General features: G+C 42.2%; 1 protein-coding gene across 14 annotated transcripts in view; it reads left to right on the forward strand.

The window, feature by feature from the left end:
• LOC142360888 (sodium/hydrogen exchanger 3-like) overlaps positions 1 to 3,681 on the forward strand; it is a 77,805-nt gene extending 74,124 nt beyond the window's left edge. For 13 of the 14 annotated variants that reach the window (XM_075416978.1, XM_075416982.1, XM_075416980.1 and 10 more), the window contains one exon: positions 372 to 3,681. In XM_075416978.1, coding sequence (XP_075273093.1) covers positions 372 to 925 — 554 coding nt within the window. In that variant the 3' untranslated portion in view covers positions 926 to 3,681. The remainder of the gene's footprint in view (positions 1 to 371) is intronic. The other variant, XM_075416991.1, reaches the window with a different exon arrangement.
• The last annotated feature ends 7,726 nt before the right edge of the window (positions 3,682 to 11,407 follow it).

Genomic DNA, 11,407 nt, shown 5'->3' on the forward strand with positions numbered 1-11,407 from the left:
CATGATTGAAAGAGCACCATTTCTTTCAAAAGTTTCTGAAAGATTTCCTTGCTGAGCATCAGCACTAGATGTTTCAAGATGAAGGTGCACCTTAATGACCACATGATGGCTCCGTGTCCTAAATATCTAAAACAGGCAGGTGTACACAAACATGAAACTAAATTTTGTCTGATACTCAGCAAGGATAAGAAGTTTAAAAAACTCTGTTTATGTTGTCCAAGACAGAAATTGGGACAGGATACAGTTCCCCACCAAAGAAAACAATCTTAAACCATAAACTTTCATTAGAACAGCTGAAATCAAAGACTAATAGCCAGCATACTAGTATAGCAAGCGTTTATTACAAGTTTGTATTTAATTCTGCTCTCTAGGTGATATGGACCATGATGCTGAAATCACAGAATACTCCTCTTCAGATGACCAACCAAACCAAAACCAAAGTGTTTCAGTAACTCCCCTCCACTACTTCCCATCTTGTCTTCAAACGCCTTGGACACAAAACTATTCTACATTGGAAAGCAGAAGGAATATATCTCTTCCTACTGTCTCTGAGTACATAGCTTCTTGTGACCCAAACATATCTGATCTCTTCTGGGAAGCAGATACAGATGTGAATAACAAAGAGTCAGTAAACTCAGGTTATTGTTCTGAAGTTAGCTACAGGTCAGAGAATTCACAAGAAGAGACTTCGCTACTTATGTTTGAAGGGCTGGAAGACTGTTATATGAAGGACCCCAAAGAGAAGAAAATGTTGCTTGATGTACAAGGAAATTACAGATCTGCTGCAGCCAGACGTGTACAATGCCGACGTTCTTTTCACAGGCCAAAATCACTGCAACACCCTAAGCTTCAGAAGCTAGCGTCTCTTCCGGAATCTTGCCATGTCCCTCCATATTCTTTGGAACAAGAGGAAACACAGCTGTGAGCCAGGACTTACTTGAAAGAAGATAAGAGGGAATTAATTTGAACAGGTGGCTTCTGCAAAAATAGATAGCAACCCATTGGTTCATGGGCTCTGCTCTGAAATGGTTTCAAATGGAGAGGGAGTGGGCTCCCATGACGTCAGAAACACTGGAGCTTTTCTGCTGCACATACATTTTTAAGTTCTCATTCATGAAGAAAAGGTGCATAGTGAAGTGGAAATATGCCTCGTTATTTTTTCATGTGGCCTGTTACAAAAAATCAACATTATTGTCGGAGGGCTAACCCAAGATTCTTTTCAAATGGTAAATCCTTCGTTTTTTTTAGATGGAAATAGTTTATTATGCCACTATGCCATAAATACATCTAAAGAAACAGGCTGCATTTGCTGCTTCAATAATGGAATTCAGTATTTATGATGCATGAAATTAATGCAGAAGAAGCCAATGGTTAGCCTCTTGCCTGCTAAGTTTACTCTCATTGAAGTGGTTCAGTGCCTTTCATAAGTGCAAGAAAAAAGTTCTCCTGCTCTTGAAAGTTTGTGTCATTGAGTAGTTGTGGGATATTGACTCTGGTGGAAATCTTTTCAGGGAAAGGAAAGTCCTGGCATCTTGAAATTTAATCAAGGACTCCAGGAAGGCATTGCCTTCCTACACCTTCATTTTCTGTACTCAGTTGCATTGGAACGAAAGAACATCCAGAATTAGCTCAGAATTTTACTTTATGTGGTCACAAGCAACTCCTTTCACATTCTTAGTTAAGCTGCTCAGATACAAGTGTAAAGATTCGTCATTTTTATTGCTGCTTTGGAAAATGTCTTCCAAATATTCTATTAGATTACCTTGTTAATATATGTATCACTTTCAATAACTGATCAGGATAATGGTCTCCCAGATATTTTTTGTGTTTTTCCCACATGGTTCAAGTGCCACAGTGACTCAGGGTTTTGACACTTCAAAATATTTTACAGAGGTAATTTGGCTACTGTGTATAGATATACCTGTTTGTGTTTGGAATTTCCTTTACTTGTTGCGTATGAATCTGATCTACATTGTCTTGAAGACAGCGGGAGACATCAGTGAAAGCCAACTCAGATGAAGTCTAAATAAAAGTGAAAACTCGGACCTCTCATGGACACATATATATCATACATGCCAGCATATACTCCTCTGCGATATCTGTATCTTGCCTTGGGTGATTCCAGTCCCGAAATTTTTGCTTGAAATCTTCAACGGTATAAGTTCCAAAGGTTCTGTGACATCGATAGAAGATGAGTGCTTAGCGCTCCTGTGATCCTAATGTGTACCTTTTTTCTATTTGATATCAGCATAAACCATTTGTAAATGAGCTAAATCACCTTCAGGGTGTTATCTCAGTTGCTTAAGATTCAATCCAACCGAGGCTTTATTGGATTAATTTTACTTTAGCTATAGGAATTAGTGGTTGTTTCTCTATTGAGATATTGAACAGGTTCTAGGTGATTCAGTGTCAGATGTCAAAATTGAGATTTACCCAGACAGCCAAAAAGCGTGAAGCAATGCCCACTGGAGTGGGATTCATGGCAACATCTTTTTCTTGTCTTTGTCCTCTTTGCTAAAACTGCCTGCTAGGCTATTGCAAGTATGTGACGGCAAATGTTACATGCAAACCTAGACAGTAACATGGCTTCAGAAACAAGGTTCAGAGTACTTGTTCTTTTGATACCAACCCACAAGAAGCTGCCTGTTTGCAGTAATCCTGGGCACTGATTCAAGTCACTGTTCCTAACTGGAAAGCTTCATCACCCAGACCTAGCCTTGTCAATGAGGGTCATGAGATATAACAATTTTTCGTGAACTGAGTACATACGAACACACTATTTTGGTGAAGTAGAGCATATTAATGCTGTTCCAGATATTATAACTGGAGCAAGTATTTTAGTCACTGGCATAGATATATAACAGGACCATGACTGATCCCAAATATTAGCATAGGTAAAGCGCAATGTGCCAAAATGTAACGTTCAGACTTGTAGCATAACGCTGAAGTACCAACACCAAAGTTGGCAAGATGCTTGTCAGGTATTGGCTTTGAACTAATACTTTCATAGCTTATCACACTGTTGTACAGAGATCATTGCTCTGTTGCAATTGGAAGACAAATCATGCTGTGGACCGTGTTTTCTGCACGCTTGTTAGAGCATTCCTAATCTATAGGCTACCTCAAGAAAACAATTGTAAATCAGCAGCAGATGGGAGTTTTCTCAAGATAAGTGCTGCACGCACAAGAATATGCAATTTTGAAAACCACCGGATAGAAGATTTTGATGTTCTTGTATGCTTCTACATTAAACAAGAGAGGATCAATAGCTAGACCAGTGTTTACAACTAAAAGCAGTCTCTGTGAAAAATCAGCAGCCTCTTCTATGCTTTTGAGAGGGCTGTGGGCTCTTGGAGTATGGTGCAAAACAGAGAGAAACAGTATGCCATTTTTAACAACAGAAGAAATGGAAAGACACTACATACAAGGAGCTAAACTCTCCATTTACTTTGAAAGGCCTTAGGCATTGCCTAAATGTTGTGTCACCATAGTTGAACAGGTGAAGGATAAAATGGACAATTCTGATAGTGAAGAGACTTTTCCCTGGAATAACTTGCATAATTTCTGAAGCTCTTTTGCCTCTGGAAGATGTTTTCTAGTATAATTGCCTCTACAGCAAGGTTTTGTTTGGCATGGTTTCTCAATTTAAAATGTGATGGAATAAAAATCTTGGTGTCCCCATTTTCTACGTTGAGAACATACTCTTGGCTAGAACACAATGGATTTTAATTTCTTATTTTTTTACAAGGCAATTGGTCCCACTGTCTACCAGGGCAGATACAAAAAGCAGGTTATAAAATTTAACATCTGCCTCACCTATTTTCCCCCCCCATACTCTTTCTCTCTGCTTTCACATTTCAGTACATGCACTGTGGGTGCAAGGTTGCTTCTTCAACACAATTTTATCTGTCAAGCGCCACTAATTTCCATAGAGTTAGAGCTGCTGAGGCTCTTGTATCAGCTTCTTTTTTTACTGTGTGAATTGGATTGGAATGATCATTTGGTAAATCAGTTCACCTCAAGAGATGCCAGTTCAGTTCTTGCTTTCCTGGTTGAAAACTCTGTCTCTAATTTTTTTTGTAGCATGCTCTGTGAAAGACAACTTGGGAATTCCACAGTTGCTATTTATTGAACACATATGTATGGCCTACCTTGTTGTAAAAAAGATAAAATGCAGAAATATTTGATGTCTCTCCTATACATTTGGCCCCATGGATAATGTTCTTCTTAACAATGTTTATTATGCTGCACTATGACCTAGCAATGTTAAAAAAAAAAAGTAGTATTGCCTTCATTCACATGAATTCTGTCTTTCTGAGCTAAGGAAATAGTTACTGAAATACATGAAATTGTTTTACAAATACACAGTCTAGCTGCAGATTTCTGTAACCAAGGTAGCAAAATAATTGCGTGCCTTAAATTGTCACTCTTTGGAGTACTCTTTGGAGATTTTTGTGTATACTTTCCAAAAGGTGTCAACTTACAGAATATATTTTTGAACAAGTCGAACTTTTCCTACTAAAGTGTCTTTATAGAAATATTTTAATAGTATACCATAATGAGAAGTTTGGCAATAAATTATATCACTTTGGTGGAATCACACCGCTATGGCAAAAGTGGTTTAGAGAAGACTTTCCATACAAGGCTGCTGAGACATTTGTATTTCTACTTCAAACTAAAGTTGTTATAGCCTGTTGCTATCGGTTGGCCAGTATTCTCGTTGGCGCAGATTGGTACACTTTCTTTGATCTTCCTTTTCTGGCTGACATATCTGTAGGGGTCCTTTTTGTTATGCTTTGCATCCCTTGTCTTGCTTATTAAGTATAATAACACCATAATTTAAACTTTACATATATGATGATGTATAGCATCTCATTATAATATCATTCTTTTCATGCAAGGATTCAAGAGATCTTTTGGGGGTTAGTTTTCCTGTGCAACAATTTTTGAAGATGTATCTAAAGCCAGCCATATTGATTTCCTACACAGAAACAAAGAAAACTTAATCTAAGTGATCCCAGTGAAAACAGTTCTGATGTTTTTACAGTCATTCTGCTATTAGGATGTTTCCATATCTTACATGGATTTCTACAATAGATAGGAGGCATGGGGTGAAAAAAATAACTTCTTCAAAATTATTTGTAGCGTGATGCAGTTAAACATTATTTTCTAAGCATGACTTTGAACATATTTGAAAAGCTAGTAAAGACCACTGAAAAATAAGGAGCTGTAATGGTTTTTTTTTTTCAAAAAAATGACCAGTCATTTCTGTGGGAAAGAACCCTTCTGTGTGGGAGCTATCAGGGTATCTATAAGCTTGCGGGGCAGGGCTGCGGAACACACCCATCAAGGCCCCCGGGCTACATATGAAGTTTAGAGGAGCAAGGGAAGCTTTCAAGAGCTTTCCAGGCTAGAGTCTTCTGGAAGAGAGCTGGAAGGAGACATTCTCTCTCTGGGCAGAGATGTGGCAGGCATCCGGCTGACTGCCACGGTCTACATTTGAAGTTTAGAGGAACAAGGCAAGCAAGCAGCCCTGTCTCTGTGCGCCTGTGCAAGCAGTGCCATGGGCAGATGAGGCTGAGCAACAGCTATACAGACTAACCCCTTCTGGGTGAGAGGTATGCTGAGAGTTCTGCACATTTGGAGCACGGCTTCGGGAGGCGCTTAGTATGGACCCTCAGGCTATGTTTGAAATTTGAGGTAGCAAGGCAAGCAATATCAGATATAGTCTCTGTGTGCCTGCGCGACAAGTGCCACGAGCAGATGAGGCTTATCAAGAGCTTTCCAGGCTAACCTCTTTGTGAAGAGAGCTATATAGAGACTTTTGCACTCTCTGGGCAGGGTTATTTCAGATGTCTGGCATGTTCCTCCGTCTACATTTCGAATTTATAGAACAAGCGATGCACGCAGCCTCACTCTCTGCGCACACTGGCGTGGGCAGATGAGGCTGAGAAACAGCTTTCCAGGCAAGCCATTTCTGGGTGGGAGCTATCAGTAGACGTTAGCACTTTCTGGCCATACTGTAAAGTAGGTATGTTTTTTCGGTTCCGGGCGGCACGGGGGGTAGTCTCACCAAAGTCATGCACACCGAGCAGCAACTTGTCTCTTCAATTCATACAATCAAATCTTACATATACATTTGTTTTCCCAATACGCCTATGCATATGCATAACCTTTCCCCTTTACATATCAAAATCAGTTCCAAGAAGCAATTTCCATATTAAATTCAATACCAAGTAGTAATTTCCATAGACTACTCCCAGCTGTGCTTACGCTGTTCCTCCTGGTTGTGGTTTTCGGTTGTTCCAAGATGAAGGCCCATACTCTCGGAATGGGAGTTTCGTGAAATCAATTTGCCATTTTCATCCAGGCCTGTTACTTTTTCCAATCTGACCCATTTCTGGTTTAGGATCATTTTTCAGATTAGTCTGGAGGCAAAGATTGCACAGCTGAGTAACCTATCTCACCGTGGTGTACAAATTTGTGGCCACAATTTCTCTAATTAAATGTTTGTACAGAACCTCTGTCCCCCAGTGCCTTTTCCTATGTTCTTCCCTTACCAAATACCATGTCAGACAGGAGGGAATGATTAGTTTTCCCTGTGGGGTTTGAACCCACCCCTCCTCATTATATGACCCTTCTAAATCTGTGATAAGTTTCTGATCTTAGTATATTCTGGCTTACATTCTAGGCAGATTCGTCCATCAGGGATTAAAACCCCTTCAGTTTTTCCTCTGTTTTGGCCACCTATTTTGCCTCTCTGTCCGCCAGCTCGTTTTCATTTTCCAATTCTGAGCTCGCTTTCTGGTGCGCCTTAATATGCACGATAGCCACTTTCTCAGGGAGTTGAGCTGCCTCCAGTAGTTTCAAAATTTCTTCTGCATGTTTGATGTTTTTTTCCTTGTGATTCGAAGATCAGGAAGGAAAAACCTAACAGTACAATGTATACTGTTAAGCAGGTATTCTTTATTGCGGCACCGGCCACACAGGAGATTTGTCCTCCAAATGTGTGCACCAGACACCCTGTTGCTTCAGGTTAAATACAATCACACATGTAAATATTCATTATATTTCTAGGAACTGATTAGCATATGTAAATATCTTTCACGCGTGTCTGTTAGCATCTTTGGGTGGTCTTCGGGGGTCCCAAGATGAAGGCCCATCCTCTTCATCACGCTGTTCACTGATTGACATTTGTTTCTGCGCAAACTCAGTTCCAGGATCATGTATATCATGTCCTTCAGGGTGTTTTGCTCCGGTCTTGTTGCTCTCTTGGTGCCTCCTTATCTCTGTAGCTTAGCGCATTTGCCCTCCCAAGGCCGAGCTGTCTAGAGTAGAATTATTTAGGGAGTCTCTTTTATCCCACAATTATCCCAATTATTTGCTGAGATCCAAGACCACTTTTGTTTCACTTAATTATTTTGTCTAACGACTAAGTGATAGCTTGTGCCCATGTCCTTCCACTACATTTCTTAATGAGAAAACAGGGATTAGTGTAACAGTTACATCGTTAGATCACTATGCATGCAGAAATACAAGTAACAGTACTAAAGACTACTAAAAACTAGAAAATATTAAGGCTTTTTGTTATAGTTTCACATTTCTTACAATCCCCTCTATCACTTGAGATTTCAATAATCTTCTTTCCTTCCAGATCTCCCCCATGTGCATGCACAACTCCGAAGGCATACTTCAAGTCTGTGTATATATTCACAACTTTGCCTTTTGCCAATTCCAAGCCACTGGTTAAAGCAAGTATTTCTGCCTTTTGCGCAGAGGTGTTTATGGGCAAAGGTCTTTATTATTTCTTGACTGGTGGTAACAGCGTACCCTGCGTGTCTCTTACCACTGAGAACATAGCTGCTTCCATCTGTGAACCAGTTTTCTCCATTTTCCATAGGGCTGTCTCTCCAGTCCAGGCGACTTGCATAGGTTGCTTCAATGGTCTCCAAGCACTCATGATGCACTGGTTGTCCCATGTTTCCGCTTAGAAAGGAAGCTGGATTGACAATGTTAGTAACTACAATCTTCACATCATCCTGTTCTACCAGTACGGCCTGATATCTCAGGAATCTTTGCGGAGAAAGCCAGTGTCCTCCTTTTGCTTCCAGTACTGCAGATACCATGTGGGACACCAAGACAGTTATTTGCTGGCCCAAGGTAAATTTTCGCTCTTCCTGTATATTTAATATTACAGCTGCAACCGCTTGCAGGCATCCAGGCCAGCCCTTCACAGTTGCATCTAGTTGTTTGGAGAGATAGGCAACAGCTCATCGATGTGGACCCAGATCTTGTCCTAGTATCCCCAGAGCAATCTCCTGCTTTTCATGAGAGAAAAGGAAAAACAGCTCACATCTGTGAGCCCTAAGGCAGAGGCCAACATCAGAGCCTTTTTAAGTAATTCAAATGCTTGCATGGTCTCCTTGTTCCATTTAAGGTGATTTTGTCCAGTAGCTGTTAGTGCATATAATGGTTTAACAAGCAGTCCATAATTATAAATCCACAGCCAGCTCCACCCGGTCTTTCCTAAGAAAGTCTATAAGTCCTTAACTGTATGAGGTGTGGGAGTTTGGCATATTGCCTCTTTGCGGACCTGTCCCAAAATTCTTTGTCCTGCACTAATTTCATAGCCCAAGTAAATCACCTTGCGCTGCATTATTTGGGCTTTCTTCTTAGATACCCAGTACCGTTGGAGCCCCAAGAAATTTAGTAGACTCACCGCCCAAGTCATACAACCATCTGACCAATCTGATAGCTTTCTACAATGACATGACTGGCTGGGTAGACGAAGGGAGAGCCGAGGATGTTGTCTACCTTGACTTCAGCAAGGCTTTCGACACAGTCTCCCATGATATCCTCCTAGGGAAGCTGAGGAAGTGTGGGCTGGATGAGTGGTCGGTGAAGTGGATAGAGAACTGGCTGAATGGCAGAACTCAGAGGGTTGTCATCAGCGGCGCTGAGTCTAGTTGGAGGCTGGTAACTAGTGGTGTCCCCCAGGGGTCAGTACTGGGCCCAGCCTTGTTTAACTGCTTCATCAACGACCTGGATGAAGAGTTAGAACGTACCCTCAGCAAGTTTGCTGACGACACCAAACTGGGAGGTGTGGTAGATACACCAGAAGGCTGTGCTGCCATTCAGCGTGACCTGGATAGGCTGGAAAGCTGGGCAGAGAGGAACCTGATGAGGTTCAACAAAGCCAAATGCAGGGTCCTGCACCTGGGGAGGAACAACCCCATGCACCAGTACAGGCTTGGGGTGGACCTGCTGGAGAGCAGCTCTGCGGAGAGGGACCTGGGCGTCCTGGTGGACGACAGGTTAACCATGAGCCAGCAGTGTGCCCTGGCTGCCAAGAAAGCCAATGGAATCCTGGGGTGCATCAAGAAGAGTGTGGCCAGCAGGACGAGGGAGGTTCTCCTTCCCCTCTGTACTGCCCTAGTGAGGCCTCATCTAGAGTACTGTGCCCAGTTCTGGGCTCCCCAGTTCAAGAAGGATGAAGAGCTACTGGAGAGAGTCCAGCAGAGGGCTACAAGGATGATGAGGGGACTGGAGCATCTCCCCTACGAGGAGAGGTTGAGGGAACTGGGCTTGTTCAGCCTGAAGAAGAGAAGGCTGAGAGGGGACCTAATAAATGCTTACAAATATCTGAAGGGTGGCTGTCAGGAGGATGGGGCCAAGCTCTTTTCAGTGGTGCCCAGTGACAGGACAAGGGGCAATGGGCACAAACTGAGGTACAGGAAGTTCCGTCTGAACATGAGGAAGAACTTCTTCCCTCTGAGGGTGACGGAGCACTGGAACAGGCTGCCCAGGGAGGTTGTGGAGTCTCCTTCTCTGGAGATATTCAAGACCTTCCTGGACAAGGTCCTGTGCAGCCTGCTGTAGGTGACCGTGCTTCGGCAGGAGGGTTGGACTAGATGACCCACAGAGGTCCCTTCCAACCCCTACTATTCTGTGATTCTGTGATCTTCAACTTTGGTGGCAATCAGGATATCATATCCACATACTGTAGTAATTTCCCTTTTTCAGATGGGATTTCCCAGGACTCCAAGTATTTTGCAAGCTGATTGCCGAAGATGGTAGGACTGTTCTTAAATCCTTGTGGCAGCACTGTCCAAGTAAGCTGAGTCTTTCGACCACTTTTGGGGTGTTCCCATTCAAATGCAAATAATTTCTGAATGGCTTCATGGAGAGGGAGGCAAAAGAAGGCATCTTTCAGATCTAAAACAGTAAACCAGGTTAATTCGGGAGCCAAGTATATAGGTTTGCTACTAACGGGTAGAAGGCCTCTGTTATTTTGTTTATGACTCGCAAATCCTGGACCACCAGGTACGACAGGTCAGATTTATGGACAGGTAGTAGAGGGGTGTTAAAATCCGACTAGCACTCTTTCAATAATCCTAGTAGTAGAAATCTTTCTATCTCATGCCGGATTCCTTCCTTATCTTACTGTTTTAGGAGATATTGCTTAACTCTTACTGGTTGCCAGCCTTCTTTGAGTCTTACTTCAACAGGTGGAGCATTCTTCACTCTTCCAGGGACATCAGTGGCCCATACCCCAGGGTATACCTGGTTTAGGATCTCCTCGGGAATTTTTCCTTCTGTGGGAGGACTGGTTAGAAATAGAATCAGTACCTGAATATACTGTCCATCCTTTACCTCCAGAGTAATTTCTCCTTTTTCAAATGTAATTTTTGCACCCAATTGTTCCAACAAATCCCTTCCCTGAATTGCATTTGGGGAATTGGGCATATACAAGGGTTTGTGGATGCCATATTGTTTTCCTAATTTATACTTCAAAGGTTTACAAAAGTAAGCCTTTTCGCTTTGGCCAGTTGCCCCTTTTACCATGATATAATCACTACCCAGGGGCATCAAGGCTTGATTCAAAACTGAGTATGTTGCCCCTGTGTGAGCCAAAAATTCTACCTCTTGTTGTTCCTTCCCTAGCTTCATTATAACTAGTGGATCCACTAGTGTGGAATCCCCAGGTCCACATCAATCTTAGTTTACATGGGCTATTTTTTTCTATCTGGCGGCCTTGTCCCTTTTCCTTATTTTTGCACATTTTCTTTTCCAATGACCAAATCTCTTACACTGCGCACATTGGTCTTTATCCAACCAGGACAATTCCCGTCTAGGCCTTTTCTCTTCCTTTTCCCTAACAACAGCCACCATTCTCCTCTGCCCTTACCTGTATCCCTCTTCTCTATTGCTAAATCTTTTCATGCTTCATCCAGCAGGACTTCCAAGTTCCTACCTTCTGTAGGATGCAACTTCTGGAGTTTGCATCTAATGTCTCCCGTAGACTGACCTAAAAATAGGGAGACTAGTTGTTGTATTCCTACCTCTGACCCAGGGTCCAGCAGTGTGTTATGGTGCATTACATCCCTCAATCGATCCAGGAATTCGG

This window comes from Opisthocomus hoazin, chromosome 3, assembly GCF_030867145.1.
Source record: "Opisthocomus hoazin isolate bOpiHoa1 chromosome 3, bOpiHoa1.hap1, whole genome shotgun sequence".
Classification (NCBI taxonomy): domain Eukaryota; kingdom Metazoa; phylum Chordata; class Aves; order Opisthocomiformes; family Opisthocomidae; genus Opisthocomus; species Opisthocomus hoazin.